At 39.5% G+C, this 18092-nt stretch overlaps 1 protein-coding gene across 1 annotated transcript; it reads right to left on the bottom strand.

Moving 5' to 3' along the window:
- Window positions 1-15004: 15004 nt before the first annotated feature.
- Window positions 15005-15328, bottom strand: LOC128571912 (40S ribosomal protein S24-like). The gene has a single exon (XM_053571746.1). It carries the CDS (start codon window positions 15326-15328, stop codon window positions 15005-15007), a length of 324 nt encoding a protein of 107 aa, XP_053427721.1.
- Between the last annotated feature and the right edge of the window lie 2764 nt (window positions 15329-18092).

The raw sequence follows: 18092 nt of genomic DNA, 5'->3' as shown, positions 1-18092 counted from the left end.
TAGTGTGTTTGTAAGATGATAGGATTTCCCTGATAGTGGGAAATTTTATGATGAGCAGAGAGGGGAAAGCAATGTCCTTTTAGTAGATGAGAGAGGATGGGATGTGGTACAGAAGTGAAGGGATTGCATTCAGAAAAAAATGACTTTTGTCCGTAGTAGACCAAGTACTCGAGGTCAGTAGTCCAAATACATGAGGCAAGTAGGTAGATGGGGGAAACTTTCTTACTATTACTATTTCTAAATTCTCATGTCTATATAAGTGGGGTAAAAGTATTACCTGAATAGAGTTTTGGGGGAATTAAGTAAGTTAATACATATAGACACACAGGAAAGGTGTAATCAATGTTAACAACTATTAGATACTATTACACGTCAGGGTGATCTCATCTGTTCTCATGTTTTCAATGACCCCCTATCCTTAATCTTCAGATTAAAAATCCAATTCCTGCTGCACATCTCTCAAAATCAGCAGGTCTGGAACCCAAATCTCAGGGCGTATCTATCTCCTGCAAGCTTCTCTTGGTTAATGGCTCCTCCTCCTGGACACATCACCAGGTGCCCCGGAGTTCTCCGGATCTCCTCCCCGCCCTCATACTCACACCTCAGCCATATCGAGTTTGCCTCATTCTTTCTTAATATTTTGGAAACCCATTCTCTCCTCTCCATCCAGCATACCCCTCTACCCCTTCGGGCTCTCAGCTACTCTCTCTTCTAGACTTCAGCCTCCTAACTCGTCCCTCCCGCCAGTGCACTCCACCATCCACATGTACAGAGTGATCTGTCTGAAATGTGAAACACATGTAATTTTCTGGGTTAAACACTTCAGCAGTAGCCTAGACACTTACAAGATTAAATCCAATCTATGCAGCATGGGGCGGAGGCCTCCTAGGATATGTTTACAACTTTGGCTGTGCCTCCTGCACCCTCGAACCCTATACTCTGCGTGCCAATTACACCAAGTGTTTATGACTTTCCTGCACAGTGCTTCCCAACGCTAGCTTAGCACCACCAGGCTAATGCCTAATTACCCTTCAACTCTCAGCTTAGGCACCATCTCCTCCAGGAAGCTTGCCCTGAATTCCTTCCACATTGAGCCAAGTGCCCTTCCTCAGAGCTCTCACAATATTACTTCCAAATACCTTGCACATGACAAGGACTTAATGGATTGGTTGACATCACATTAGATGAATTATATCTAATTGATTAAACTACAGTACATGATATCTTGAAGTCTTTTCCAGTACTTATGATATTACAGCAGATATTTTTCTTTTGATGACAATTTTATAAAGATATAATTGACATACCGTATAATTCGGCCTTTGGAAGTATATGATACAAAATGGCTTTTAGTATATTCACAGCATTGTGTAACCATAACCACAATCAATTTTAGAACACTTCCTCACCCACCCCCCTGTACCATTTGGCTGTCACTACCCATTCCCTCACAACCTCTCTAGTGCTGTGCAGGCCTAATCTACTGTCTGTCTCTATGGATTTGCCGATGATGAACATTTCACATAAATGCAATTGTGCAACAAATATATGGTCATTTGCGTCTGGTTTACTTAAATTCACATGATGTTTCAACATCTATCCATGTTGTAGCACATATCAATGTTTCATTTCTTTTTATTTCCAAATAATATTTTATTATATGGATATGCCACATTTTATTTATCCATTCATCAGTTGATGGACATTTGGGTTGTTTTTAATTTTGGCTATTATGAATAATGCTGCTATGAATATTCTTGGACAAGTTTGTATGTGTACATATGCTTTTTTGTGGATATATGCTTTCATCTCTCTTGAGTATATACCTAGGAGTAGAATTACTGGATAAAGAGGGTCCAGCCACTTGTCACTGTTACCTAATATGTAGAGACTTTATCTGTCAGAAGGCCAGAGATTTTGGAGAACAGTGAGAGTAGCTTCTCCAAGACTCTTCTGTTCTTCCATTTCCAAAATCACAGTTGTATATATGAAAGTTCAAAGTAAAAACCATGTTAACCCCTATCTTAAACAATAATAATTGGCATAACCCATGACCCAAACAACATTCCAACTTAACAGTTAATCTCCTAAATCAATTGCCCTAAACTATTCAAGATACACACTTTTAGGTTAAAGCTGAATTTACAAAACAATAAGAATGGGAGACATGAGGTGAAGGTCAGGCAGGATCTAAACTGACCAGACCAGCTGTGTCATGTTGGCCCTAGCCTGACTGGCTCTATCTTATTCACACACATGTGCTCTTAACATGATAACTTTTGACTTAGCCTTTTGAGGGACTTCCAGACGGTAGCAGGTATGTTTTCTACTACCCAAGTAAAACTTTGTATCCCATTAGTCCTTTTTTTGGTTTGTTTGTTTGTTTTGGAGACAGGGTTTCACTCTGTCACCTAGCCTATAGTGCAGTAGCATCATCCTAGTTCACTGCAGCCTCAAAACTCTCAGGCTCAAGAGATTCTCGAGGCTCAGCCTCCCTAATTGCTGAGAGTACAGCTCTATGCCACTATGCTGGCTAATTTTTAAAAACTTTTTTGTATGGGGTGGAGAAGTGCCCATGTCCAAGTGGCCCCACAGGCCCCACACTGGGGACACCCTGACCATGCAGCCTCCAGCTCCACTGCAGACCGGGAAGAGGCTCTTCCCCTGCCTTCTCTCGACATGCTGGTGAAGATGTAGCCATGGTTGGTGGTTGGTGCTGCCGAGGCCTACCTGGGGAGTGGCATCTCCAGAGAGTTTCTTTAAAATGTGAGTTCTCCCTCCCCTACTCCTAAGACTGTGACTGTGTCCGGGAGAGGTGTGTTTTTACCTTGACCCCACTGCAGGTGATTCTGAGGCTGCTGGCGGTGTGCAAGACTTTGTAAAGCCCTGTTCTCCACCGGGCTAGCTGTAGGTTTATGGAGAACTAGACAGGATTTGTGAGCAGCTAAGGAGAGAGGGAAAGGCTTGCCTGGAGCGCTGGATTAGTCAGCATTTGGCATCAACAGCATTTTATATCAGTGTGGCATATATCTATCTGAAACCTTCACTGGAGTGCAGAAAAATTATTCACCTTGCTCTTCATCACAATTTGTCAAGGAGAAGCTTGGTTAGAGTTGAGGCGACCTGGGGTCTGATATCCCTCTGAAAGCAGTGTGTCAGAATCTTTGGTGGGGACAAGATGGGTGACTTAAGTCAGCTTTCCACAGAGGCTTCTGTCCAGAAGGAGAGTTAAAGGATAGAAATTTAGCAAGTAGGAAGGAGAGAGCAAGATGGCGGCTGAGTAACAGCTTCCTTGCATCTGGGCACCGTGAGTCTGGGGAGATAGGACTCCAGGCATCTCTGGCTGGTGGGATCTGCCCATCATCATCCCTGTGAGGATACAGGGAGTCAGCGAGAGACTTCTGGACCCCAAGAGGAGGACTAAAACAGTGGAAAACCGGCAAGTGGTCGTGTGTGTTCAATCCGTCTAAACCCACCTGCAACTGTAAGTACAGTAGCAGCGAGACTGCAAACAGGAAAGGCCTTACCTGTGAACTGTTTTGATGTCTTTGGACTTGGCACTCAGTTGAACTGCCTTGGGGAGAGCCTGAGTGGGAGTGCGGAGAACTTTGGCCATTGTCTAGGGCCCCAGTCTGAGCTGCTGAGCCAGACGGAGCTAATAGTGTTTGGCTGTGGGCCACAGGGAGCCATTGTGAGTGATCTGCCGTGGCAAGCTCCGCCCTCAGGGTCGCAGAGCAAGAATCGGGCAGGAGCTGGTAACCTAGCAACTGAGTAGCCTAGGGTGGGGTCTGAGCCGCCTTACAGCCCTAACCCTCAGTAGCAGAGTGAGACTGGTTTTGGCACACTGGGTAAGTGGATAGCCACTTCAGCAGTGATTCCAGCAACAAGCACTTTCCTGGGAAAGCTTCTGCTCAGCAAGTTTACAAGTTTGAAGTGCCTTTTAAGAGGGCTGAAGAGAGATTTAGGGTGTCTACCTACTAGGGTTTGAGAAATCAGCAGCTCCCAGTCGTATCAACACTGTGCTTAAAATCTCATACCCCAGAAGACCACGTGTTGCCCAGACAATATTCAACAACATATACATACTGCTTTGTTTTTGGTTGTGTGTGTGTGTGTTTTTTTGTTTCGTTGTTTTTTTGTTTATTTTGATGTTGTTGATGTTGTTTTGTTTTTTAATTTCAACCTTTTCCATACAGATTTTTTTCTTTCTCAATATTTCTCGTTTAATTATAATTTCCCATTGCTGCCTTTTTCAATAATTAGAACTTCATTTTTGCTAGTGTTTCACCCAATTTTATCCTGTAAAGTTTTCTGTTTGCTTGTTTTGGTTTGATTTATAGCATTTCTGTCTTTCCTCTCCACTTGGTGGAGGTGGGGTACTGTGTCTGATCAGGTTAGCAAAGAGCTGCTGACCTCAAGGGAACCACCCAACTGGGCACCCCCAGAAGGTGGGGTTTTTTTAAGGTTGTGTCAAAGTACCCTACTGTAAACCTATATTGCTCTGTCTCCCTCTTTCTGTACCTCTCTTCTTTTTGTCAATATTCATTTTACCCACCCCCTCTTCTTTCTCTATTTTTTTTTCTTTTCACTCATTCCTCCTTTCTTTCATTCCTTTCTTGCCCTTCAACCTTCTCATCCTTCTGGTACTGTGCCAAAAGGACTCATTGAAACCTTAGTCCACAGGCATGAGAACATAAAGAGCAAGAAGAAGTGAAAGGAAAATTAGGGCAAGGAAACAGATAAAAGAAATCACTCATGAGGAAGAGTCAGCAGAAAAATCCAGGCACCATGAAGAACCAGTCCAGAACAACCCCACCAAGGGACCATGAGGTAGGTACTGCAGAGGATTCCACCTATAAAGAAATGTTAGGAATGACAGAAAGGGAATTTAAAATACACATGATGAAAACAATGAAAGAAATGATGGAAACAATGAAGGAAACTGCTAATAAAGTGGAAAATAACCAAAAGAAAATCCAAAAACAGAATCAAGTAAGAAATGAACCATATGAAGGATATGGAAAGGATATACAGAGCTGAAAGAACTGAAACAGTCAATTAGGGAACTTAAAGAGGCAATGGAAAGTATCAGCAACAGGTTAGACCATGCAGAAGAAAGAATTTCAGAGGTAGAAGACAAAGTTCTTGAGATAACTCAGAGAGTAAAAGAGGCAGAAAAGAAGAGAGAGAAAGCAGAACGTTCACTGTCAGAATTATGGGACTTTATGAAGCGTTCTAACATACGATTTATACTAATCCCAGAAGGGGAAGAAGAATGCCCCAGAGGAATGGAAGCCATACTAGAGAATATTATAAAAGAAAATTTCCCAAATATCACCAAAGATTCTGACACACTGATTTCAGAGGGATATTGGACCCCAGGTCACCTCAACTCTAAGCGAGCTTCTCCAAGACACATTGTGATGAACCTGTCCAAAGTCAAGACAAAAGAAAACATTCTGCAAGCTGCCAGGACTAAGTGCCAGTTGACCTACAGGGGCAAATCCATCAGACTGACCACAGACTTCTCTAATGAAACTTTCCAACCAAGAAGACAAGGGTCATCTGCCTTTAATCTACTTAAACGGAACAATTTCCAGCCCAGAATTCTGTACCCTGCTAAGCTAAGCTTAAAAATTGATGGAGAAATCAAATCATTTACGGATATACAAACATTGAGGAAATTCACCACAATAAGACCAATTCTACAGAAATACTTCAACCTGTTCTGCACACTGACCACCACAATGGATCAGCAGCAAAGTAAGAACTCAGAAATTAAAGGACAGAACCTAACCTCCACACTGATACAAATAATAAAACTAAGTAATGGACTCTCACAAAATAGCATGAATAGAATACTACCACACTTATCAATTATCTCAATAAATGTTAATGGCTTGAATTCCCCACTCAAAAGGCATAGACTGGCTGACTGGATTAAAAAACACAAGCCATCCATTTGCTGTCTGTGAGAAACACACCTGGCTTCAAAAGACAAATTAAAACTCCGAGACAAGGATTGGAAGACAATTTTTCAGGCAAATGGAATTCAGAAGAAAAGAAGAGTTGCAATCTTATTTTCAGATACATGTGGATTTAAAGCAACTAAAGTCAAAAAAGACAAAGATGGTCACTTTATATTGGTCAATGAAAAATACAACAAGAAGACATTTGAATTCTAAATACTTATGCACCCAATTTAAATGCTCTCAGATTCTTGAAACAGACCTTACTCAGTCTGAGCAATATGATATCTGATAATACCATAATAACAGGGGACTTTAACACTCCTCTTCCAGAGCTGGACATATCCTCTAAACAGAAATTAAACAAAGATATGAGAGATTTAAATGAGACCCTAGAACAACTGTGCTTGATAGACGCATATACAACACTCCACCCCAAAGATAAACAATATACATTCTACTCATCACCCCATGGAACATTCTCCAAAATTGATAATATCGTAGGACACAAAACAAATATCAACAGAATCAAAAGAATTGAAATTTTACCTGGTATCTTCTCAGACCATAAGGCACTAAAGGTGGAACTCAACTCTAACAAAAATGCTCGACCCCACCCAAAGGCATGGAAACTAAACAATCTTCTGTTGAATAACAGATGGGTGAAGGAAGAAATAAAACAGGAAATCAATAACTTCCTTGAGCATAACAACAATGAAGACACAAGCTACCAAAACCTGTGGGATACTGCAAAAGCAGTTTTGAGAGGAAAATTTATTGCTTTAGATGCCTACATTCAAAAAACAGAAAGAGAGCACATCAACAATCTCACAAGCCATCTTTTGGAATTGGAAAAAGAAGAACAATCTAAGCATAAACTCATTAGAAGAAAAGAAATATCCAAAATCAAATCAGAGATCAATGAAATTGAAAACAAAGAATCATTCAGAAAATTAATGAAACAAGGAGTTGGTTTTTTGAAAAAATAAATAAAATAGATAAACCATTGGCCAGACTAATTAGAAATAGAAAAGTAAAATCTCTAGTAACCTCAATCAGAAATGTTAAAGGGGAAATAACAACTGATCCCACAAAGATACAAGAGATCATCTCTGAATACGACCAGAAACTCTATGCCCAGAAATTTGACAATGTGATGGAAATGGATAAATATTTGGAATCACACCCTCTCCCTAGACACTGCCAGGAAGAAATAGAGCTCCTGAACAGACCAATTTCAAGCACTGAGATTAAAAAAACAATAAAAAATCTTCCAACCAAAAAATGCCCTGGTCCAGATGGCTTCACACCAGAATTCTATCAAACCTTCAAGGAAGAGCTTATTCCTGTACTGCAGAAATTATTCCAAAAAGTTGAGGAAAAAGGAATCTTCCCTAACACATTTTATGAAGCAAACATCACCCTGATACCAAAACCAGGAAAAGACCCAAAAGGAGAATTTCAGACCAATCTCACTCATGAATATAGATGCAAAAATGCTCAACAAAATCCTAGCCAACAGATTACAGCTTATCATCAAAAAAGTCATTCATCATAATCAAGTAGGTTTCATCCCAGGGATGCAAGGCTGGTTTTACACACGCAACTCCATAAACATTATCCACCATATTAACAGAGGCAAAAATAAAGATCATATGATCCTCTCAATGGATGCAGAAAAAGCATTTGATAAAATCCAGCATCCTTTTCTAATTAGAACGCTGAAGAGTATAGGCATAGGTGGGACATTTCTAAAACCGATTGAAGCTATCTATGACAAACCCACAGCCAATATTTTACTGAATGGAGTAAAACTGAAAGCTTTTCCTCTTAGAACTGGAACCAGACAAGGTTGTCCTCTGTCACCTTTACTATTCAACATAGTGCTGGAAGTTCTAGCCAACACAATTAGGCAAGACAAGGAAATAAAGGGAATCCGAATGGGAGCAGAGGAGGACAAACTCTCCCTCTTTGCTGACGACATGATCTTATACTTAGAGAACCCCAAAGGCTCAACCACAAGACTCCTAGAAGTTATCAAAAAATACAGTAATGTTTCAGGATATAAAATAAATGTCCACAAGTCAGTAGCCTTTGTATACACAAATAAAAGTCAAGATGAGAAGCTAATTAAGGACACAACTCCCTTCACCATAGTTTCAAAGAAAATGAAATACCTAGGAATATACCTAACTAAGGAGGTGAAGGACCTCTATAAAGAAAATTATGAACTCCTCAGAAAGGAAATAGCAGAGGATATTAACAAATGGAAGAACATACCATGCTCATGGATTGTCAGAATCAGCATTGTTGAAATGTCTATACTTCCCAAAGCAATCTACCTATTCAGTGCCATTCCTATTAAAATACCAACATCGTACTTTCAAGATTTGGAAAAAATGATTCTGTGTTTTCTATGGAACCAGAAAAAAACCCGTATAGCTAAGGCAGTTCTCAGTAATAAAAATAAAGCTGGGGGCATCAGCATACCAGATTTTAGTCTATACTACAAAGCCATAGTGGTCAAAACAGCATGGTACTGGCACAAAAACAGAGACATAGACACTTGGAATCAAATTGAAAACCAAGAAATGAAACTAACATCTTACAACCACCTAATCTTTGATAAACTAAACAAGAACATACCTTGGGGGAAAGACTCCCTATTCAATAAATGGTGTTGGGAGAACTGGATGTCTACATGTAAAAGACTGAAACTGGACCCACACCTTTCCCCACTCACAAAAATTGATTCAAGATGGATAAAAGACTTAAATTTAAGGCATGAAACAATAAAAATCCTCCAAGAAAGCTTAGGAAAAACACTGGAAGATATTGGCCTGGGGAAAGACTTCATGAAGAAGACTGCCATGGCAATTGCAACAACAACAAAAATAAACAAATGGGACTTCATTAAACTGAAAAGCATCTGTACAGCCAAGGAGACAACAACCAAAGCAAAGAAACAACCTACACAATGGGAATGGATATTTGCATATTTTCAATCAGACAAAAGCTTGATAACTAGGATCTATAGAGAACTCAAATTGATCCACATGAAAAAAGCCAACAATCCCATATATCAATGGGCAAGAGACATGAATAGAACCTTCTCTAAAGATGACAGATGAATGGCTAACAAACACATGAAAAAATGTTCATCATCTCTATATATTAGAAAAATGCAAATCAAAACAACCCTGAGATATCATCTAACCCCAGTGAGAATGGCCCACATCACAAAATCTCAAAACTGCAGATGCTGGCGTGGATGTGGAGAGAAGGGAACACTTTTACACTGCTGGTGGGACTGCAAACTAGTACAACCTTTCTGGAAGGAAGTATGGAGAAACCTCAAAGCACTCAAGCTGGACCTCCCATTTGATCCTGCAATCCCATTACTGGGCATCTACCCAGAAGGAAAGAAATCCTTTTATCATAAGGACACTTGTACTAGACTGTTTATTGCAGCTCAATTTACAATCGCCAAAATGTGGAAACAGCCTAAATGGCCACCAACCCAGGAATGGATTAACAAGCTGTGGTATATGGATACCATGGAATACTGTTCAGCTATTAAAAAAATGGAGACTTCACATCCTTCGTATTAACCTGGATGGAAGTGGAAGACATTATTCTTAGTAAAGCATCACAAGAATGGAGAAGCATGAATCCTATGTACTCAATTTTGATCTGAGGACAATTAATGACAATTAAGGTTATGGGGGGGAGCAGAAAGAGGGACGGAGGGAGAGGGGTGGGGCCTTGGTGTGTGTCACACTTTATGGGGGCAAGACATGATTGCAAGAGGGACTTTACCTAACAATTGCAATCAGTGTAACCTCCCTTATTGTACCCTCAATGAATCCCCAACAATAAAAAAAAAAAAGAAGGAAATTGCCAAATTTTTGAAACAAAATGACAATGAAGACATGAATTATCAGAACCTCTGGGATACCGCAAAGGCAGACCTCAGAGGGAACTTTATAGCACTGCAGGCCTTCCTCAAGAGAACAGAAAGTGAGGAAGTTAACAACTTAATGGGACATCTCAAGCAACTGGAAAAGGAAGAACATTACAACCCCAAACCCGGTAGAAGAAAAGAAATAACCAAAATTAGAGCAGAATTAAATGAAATTGAAAACAAAAGAATTATACACAGATCAATAAATCAAAAAGTTGGTTTTTTGAAAAGGTCAATAAAATATATGAACATTTGGCTAACCTAACCAGGAAAAAAAGAGTAAAATCTCTAATCTTATCAATCAGAAATTCAAAGATGAAATAACAACAGACTCCTCAGAAATTCAAAAAATCCTTAATGAATATTACAAGAAACTTTATTCGCAGAAATATGAAAATATGAAGGAAATTGACCAATACTTGGAAGCATGTCACATTTCAAGACTTAGCAAGATCCAAGTAGAAATGTTGAACAGGCCAATATCAAGTTCTGAAATAGTATCAACCACACGAAATCTCCCTAAAAAGAAAAGCCCGGGACCAGATGGCTTCACGTCAGAATTCTATCAAACCTTTAAAGAGGAACTAGTACCTATATTACTCAAGCTGTTCCAAAATATAGAAAAAGAAGGAAGACTACCCAACACGTTCTATGAAGCAAACATCACCCTGATTCCCAAACCAGGAAAAGACCCAACAAGAAAAGAAAATTATAGACCAATATCACTAATGAATATAGATGCAAAAATATTCAACAAGAGCCTAACAAACAGAATCCAGCAACACATCAATCAAATTATACATCATGATCAAGTCGGTTTTATCCCAGGGTCTCAAGGCTGGTTCAATATACGTAAATCTACAAGTATAATTCAGCAATAAACAAATTAAAAAACAAAGACCATATGATTCTCTCAATTGATGCAGAAAAAGCTTTTGATAATATCCAGCATCCCTTCATGATCAGAACACTTAAGAAAATTGGTATAGAAGGGACATTTTTAAAACTGATAGAAGCCATCTACAGCAAACCCATAACCAATATCATATTGAATGGAGTTAAATCGAAATTATTTCCACTCAGATCAGGAACCAGACAGGCTGCCCATTGTCTCCACTGCTCTTTAACATTGTAATGGAAGTTGTAGCCATCACAATTAGGGAAGAAACGGCAATCAAGGGTATTTATATAGGGTCAGAAGAGATCAAACTTTTGCTCTTCGCAGATGATATGATTGTATATCTGGAAAACACCAGGGATTCTACTACAAAACTCTTAGAAATGATCAAGGAATACAGCAGTGTATCAGGTTACAAAATCAACATTCATAAATTGGTAGCCTTTATATATACAAACAATAGTCAAGCTGAAAAAACATTTAAGGACTCTATTCCATTCACGGTGGTGCCAAAGAAGATGAAATATTTGGGAGGTTATCTAACAAAGGATGTGAAAGATCTCTGTAAAGAGAACTATGAAACTCTAAGAAAAGAAATAGCTGAAAATGTTAACAAATGGAAAAACATACCATGCTCATGGCTGGGAAGAATCAACATTGTTAAAATGTCCATATTACCCAAAGCAATATACAATTTTAATGCAATCCTTATTAAAACTCCACTATCATACTTTAAAGATCTTGAAAAAATAATACTTCGTTTTATATGGAATCAGAAAAAACCTCGAATAGCCAAGTCATTACTCAGAAATAAAAAGAAAGCAGGAAGAATCATGCTACCAGAACTCAGACTATACTATAAATCGATAGTGATCAAAACAGCATGGTACGGGCACAAAAACAGAGAGGTAGATGTCTGGAACAGAATAGAGAACCAAGAGATGAACCCAGCTCCTTAGCGTTATTTGATCTTTGACAAGCCAATTAAAAACATTCAGTGGGGAAAAGATTCCCTATTTAACAAATGGTGCTGGGTGAACTAGCTGGCAACCTGTAGAAGACTGAAACTGGACCCACACCTTTCACCATTAACTAAGATAGACTCTCACTGGATTAAAGATTTAAACTTAAGACATGAAACTATACAAATACTAGAAGAAAGTGCAGGGAAAACCCTTGAAGAAATTGGTCTGGGCGAGTATTTTATGAGGAGGACCCCCCCCCCCGGGCAATTAAAGCAGCTTCAAAAATACTACTGGGACCAAACTAAAAGGCTTCTGCACAGCCAAGAACACAGTAAGGAAAGCAAGCAAACAGCCCTCAGAATTGGAGAAGATATTTGCAGGTTATGTCTCTGACAAAGGTTTAATAACCAGAATCCACAGAGAACTCAAACATATAAGCAAGAAAAGAACATTGCAGGCTGGACAAGGGACTTGAAGAGAAACTTTTCTGAAGAAGACACGTGGACGGCCTACAGACATATGAAAAAATGCTCATCATCCTTAATTATCAGAGAAATGCAAATCAAAACTACTTTGAGATATCATCTAACTCCAGTAAGATTAGCCCATATCACAAAATCCCAAGACCAGAGATGTTGGCGTAGATGTGGAGAAAAGGAAACACTTCTTCACTGCTGGTAGGAATGCAAATTAATACATTTCTTTTGGAACAATATTTGGAGAACACTTAGAGATCTAAAAATAGATCTGCCATTCAATCCTATAATTCCTCTACTAGGTATATACCCAGAAGACCAAAAATCACATTATAACAAAGATATTTGTACCAGAATGTTTATTGCAGCCCAATTCATAATTGCTAAGTCATGGAAAAAGCCCAAGTGCCCATGGATCCATGAATGGATTAATAAATTGTGGTATATGTACACCATGGAATATTATGCAGCCTTAAAGAAAGATGGAGACTTTACCTCTTTCATGTTTACATGGATGGAGCTGGAACATATTCTTCTTAGTAAAGTATCTCAAGAATGGAAGAAAAAGTATCCAATATACTCAGCTCATAGTTTCATTACTATGAAACTAATTTATGGCTTTCGTATGAAAGCTATAACCCAGTTACAACCTAAGAATATGGGGAAGGGAGAGAGGGCACGGAGGGAGGGGGGAAGAAGGGCAGAGGGAGGGTGATTGGTGGGATTACACCTGCGGTGCATCTTACAAGGGTACATGTGAAACTTAGTAAATGTAGAATATAAATGTGTTAATACAATATCTAAGAAAATGCCAGGAAGGCTATGTTAACCAGTGTGATGAAAATGTGCCAAACGGTCTATAAAACCAGTGTATGGTGCCCCAAGATCACATTAATGTACACAGCTGTGATTTAATAAAAAAAAAATCTTTTTGTATGGGACTATAAACTAATACAAACTTTTTGGAAGGAAGTATGGAGAATCTTCAAAGAAAGCAATCTAGACCTCCCACTTGATCCAGCAATCCCATTACTAGGTATCTACCCAGAAGAAAAAAAAAATCATTTTATCATAAGGACATTTGCACTGGACTGTTTATTGCAGTTCAACTTATAATTGCCAAAATGTGTACATTGGATTCTTGCTTCTCTATTCTTGTGATGCTTTACTAAGAAGAATCTTCTCTTAGTAAAGCATCTTTATCCAGGTTCCATGTTCCATCCAGAAGTTCCATCTTCATCCAGGTTAATACAAAAGATGTAAAGTCTCCATCTTTTTTAATGGCTGAAAAGTATTCCATGGTATACATATACCACATCTAGTTGATCCATCCCTATGTTGGTGGGCATTTAGGCTGTTTCCACATTTTGGCAATTATAAAAAGAGCCCCTTTGATCCTGCATCCCATTACTAGGAATCTACCCAGAAGAAAAAAAGTCATTTTCTCAAAAGGACATTTGCGCTAGACTGTTTATTGCAGCTCAATTTATGATTGCCAAAATGAGGAAACAGCCTAAATGCTCATTAACCCAGGAATGGATTCACAAGCTGTGGTATATGTATACCACAGAATACTATTCATCCATTAAAAAAGATGGAGACTTTACATCTTTTGTATCAACCTAGATGGAGTTGGAACACATTCTTCTTAATAAAGCATCACAAGAATGGAGAAGCAAGAATCCAATGTACTTGATACTAACATGAAGCTGGTAGGTGATCTAATACAGGCTCACATAAGAGACAAACACAAATCAATTCAAGGTGGGAGATGGGGGAACAAGGGAATGGGGAAAGGGGAGGAGGAAGAGGGCAGGGTGTGCTCCCACTTAATGGGCTTGTATTAGGGTGTATGGCACACCTCTTGGGAGTGGGACACAATTATAAGAGGGACTTTACTTAACAAATGCAAACATTGTAACCTAATTCTTTGTACCCTCAGTTAACATGAAACAATAAAAAAAAGTAAAATAAAACTTTTTCGTAGCAATGAGGTGCCACTGTTGCCTGGGATGGTATTGAACTCCTGGCCTCAAGCTATCCTCCTACTTTGGTCTCCCAAAGTGCTAGGATTACAGGTATGAGCCACTGTGTCCAGCCTGGTTTCCATAAATCTTTACAGAAGGTCCATACTGTAGCTGACTGGAGATCCTGAGTGAAAGACAATTTGATTCAGGTCAGCTGACCCTTTGAAGGAACCACTGTGCATAGAGAACCCTACTCAATTGCAAAGAGGCCCTTTGAAAAGCAAGTCTCTGCCTTTGGCACTTGAGGTGGGTTTGAAATGTGACTTCGACATAAAGTCACTGTCATTTTCCTCTTCACTCATCATCCACTCCCAAGCTATATCTTAACTTTTAAAGTAGTGTATTTAAAATAGCATGTGATTCAGATGCTCTTAGAGCAATGACAAATAAAAAATAAATAGAAGTGTGCAATGCTCAAACATAGTTTGGCATCTACTTCTAGGTGTGTGAAAAATCCACTGGCTATAGTATGTTTGACATACATATGTTCATGGTAACTATAGGTCATATTTTATGGTGTTTGGATGTTTTTTTCACATGAAAAGTCTTTATTAATCTTGTGAAAAATCTATACAATGTCTGCAGATAACATCACTGTAGAGTCTTTATTCTTTCGCCTGTTATCCAATCTCCAGCTCACTCTTTGCCAGTACCGACATTAGCCTTTGCCGTCCCCCTGACTTTCTTCATTCTGTTCTCGTGCTCCTATCCCTGCTTTCTTGAGGTCTTTTTCTTCTCATACAGGCCATGCCTTGCAAATCTATGTTTGGGTTCATTTTTCTTTGCATAATCCAAAGAATCGTAAATCATGCCAAAGCCTGTTATCTTCCCACCACCAAAGTGAGTTCTGAATCCAAATACAAAGATGACATTGGGTGTGGTCTTGCACATTTTGGCTAGTTTTTCCCTAATTTCTGTCTTTGGTACTGTTGCCTTCCCAGGATGAGGGACATCAATGACCATTTGTTTCCTCTGAAGTAGTCGGTTGGTTATGAACTTCCTGGTCCGGATAGTTACTGCGTCGTTCATGGTGGCAGGCGATCCTCAGGCAGCCGGGGAGGAAAAGAGCTAATTTTTTGTTTGTTTTTTGTTTTTTGAGACAGAGTCTCACTCTGTTGCTCCGTCTGGAGTGCAATGGCCTCATCACAGCTCACTGAAACCTCCAACTCCTAGGCTAAAGCAGCCTCCTGCCTCAGCCTCCTGTACCACCATGCCCAGCTAATTTTTTTTTTATAGAGACAAGGGTCTTCCTCTTGCTCAAGCTGGCCTCACACTCCTGGCCTCAAGTAATCCTTCTGCTTCAGCCTTCCAGAGTGCTGAGATTATGGGCATAAGCGACTGCATACAGCCAAGATGATAGTTTTTAAAACAAAACAATGTCTAAGTCTCTCTTTATACCCAGACCAATATATCTGCATAAGCTTTCAAAAGTTTGTCCTTTACCTGGTCATTGCCCTGTTCAAACCCCTGCAGTGCCTCTGGGATAAAGAACAGGTGCCTTGACTGTGGCCCTTCCAGAGGGCAACCTCAGGATCTGTCCTTCTGCATCTCAATCTTATCTCCCCATCACACCCTCCTGAACGTCTGGAAACTCCTGAACCCACGTCTTGGCTCCCACACCAAGATGTTAGCCCTCCCCTTGTTATCTGGGTATGATTCACCTTCCAAAGTCTAGGCCACGGCTCATCCCTCCATGAAGGAGTCCTCTCTCCTCAGAGCTTTATAACATTAATTTTTACCATAAATTGTTGAATATGTATTTATGAAAATGTCATCAGTTTCTGAAAAATTATGAGTTCCTTAAAAACAGAATGATACCATAGGCTTTGCTTGTATCAGTAGTGTTTATACTGGTCTGAGGAAATATGATTTTGCTAAAATATAATTTTGATTTGTTAGATATTTTAGGAACTCAGGAAATTTCACACTAAAATATGACTCCCTGCTATAAAGAATAGTTTGAATTGAAGGCCATTCAAAGTCAAAAAACACTGGAAGAGGCTTTCCGTCTATCTGCATAAACTGGACTGACCTGGTCAGAAGATCAAAGGAAAAGATTGACTTCCCATATCCCTTCCTGTTAAATCAATATATTTCAGGAATGAAGGTGAAGAATGCAAGCGAACCTGGCCCAAATCATGTAAGCAATAAACAACCTCACTCAGGTTAATTTACAAATCAGTCTATTTCTCCCATCCATTTGTCTTCCCTGGCAACCTCCTCTCTGGCAGCTATTTTTCTACATATAGTCCTTAATTTCCCCCCTTCCCACTAAAAGTCCTGTATAAAAATATATGAACTCCATTGAAAACCCGTGATATCTCCTTATGCGCATGGTAAATAAGTCTTTTCTCTTATTAATCTGCCTTAATTGTGAGTTGATCTTTACAGGAACTTTGAATTTCTCCTCACCCCTACAGTTTAGCATATCAGGCAGGATGTTAAAGCCACTTTGCTCTTCTGAAAGCCACAGGAAGGAAAATTGGAACTCCAACCAACTGGCATTGTGGGAAGATATTTTACTTCCAGTCACATTCCTGGTTTTCCTCACTTTGGGCTCCAGTTGAGCAGACAGTAAAAGATCATTGTCCTTTCCAAATTTACAGATTTTGTGGGTGACTGTTATTGGTGTATTTTTTGGTACTTTGTGGTGTATGAACACTCACATTGTTTGATTCTGTCTCCTCTCAGAAATAGCTTTTATTAGTGTTGTTATTTCCTTTGTCAATCGTCTTTCTGTGTTGTTTACCATAGGGTAGAACTCAGGCCTCACATCTGGTAAGGCCAACATTTGAGCCTGGCCTGCAGGCTACCCAGTTACACAATTCCGGCTAGATGGACCATCATCTGTTAAAGACAAATGCTGCGGGTCTCTGAAACAAAAACTGTTTGAGGTTTCCATCTTTTCCTGTACTTGTCTCTGAGCTGGCCTTGTGACTGGGTGGGAATTTTCTCCTTAATCTCTGCCCTCCAGGGGCATTTTTTGGGGGAACACATCAGGTAGCCAGTCTGAAAAAGATTGGGAATCCAGGACAGGTAAGATTCTAAGGAGCATAGTCCTTATAAACAAACGTAATGAGCTCTCAGGGAAGTCTTTGTCTTAAAATGTCCTATTTTGTCTATTTCTGAGAGGGAATTTTTGGAAATCTTGGAAATTGCCTTTTCTATGAAGAGGCATGGGGTGAAACTGCCTTCTCTGTGTCTTCTCCAGATTAAACCTGGGAAATTATCACCTGGGCTTTCTATAAAGAGGCCTTGGATTGAGTCACTTTTAGAATAAATACACAATTGACACCAATGGACAGAAGATGGATCTTTTAAATTAACTTCTAAATTATGCAGGGCACCATGGCTTACCCCTGTAATCCCAGCACTCTGCTAGGGTGAGGCAGATGGATTGTTTGATCTCAGGAGTTCAAGACCAGCCTGAGCAAGAGCGAGACCCCCATCTCTACAAAAAAAAAAAATACTAGCTGGGTGTCATGGGTGGTGCCTGTACTCCCAGCTACTTGGGATGCTGAGTCAAAGGGTCGCTGGAACCCAAGAGTTTAAGGTTGCTGTAAACTATGACACCTCAGCACTCTATCCGGGTGACAAACTGAGACTCTGGCTAAAAAAGAAAAAAAAAAAAAAAGACTTCTAAATTTTCTTAAAATAAATTTTAGAGATCTCTCATTCAAAACAATTGACTTACTTGTATTAATAGAGAAATTAGATTAAAAGAAGGACACACAGTGGGACTAACTAGCTTTAACAGTTCTCTGGAAAACATTAAACAGCGAGTATCTTTTCT

This window comes from Nycticebus coucang, chromosome 19 (assembly GCF_027406575.1).
Source record: "Nycticebus coucang isolate mNycCou1 chromosome 19, mNycCou1.pri, whole genome shotgun sequence".
NCBI classification, from domain to species: Eukaryota; Metazoa; Chordata; class Mammalia; order Primates; family Lorisidae; genus Nycticebus; species Nycticebus coucang.
The sequence above is the reverse complement of the archived record's forward strand: the minus strand, read 5'-3'. Positions and strand labels throughout refer to the sequence as shown.

Bases quoted from the DNA above. Each gene is read 5' to 3' on its own strand.
- LOC128571912 (XM_053571746.1), bottom strand. From the start codon at position 15,328: ATGAACGACGCAGTAACTATCCGGACCAGGAAGTTCATAACCAACCGA.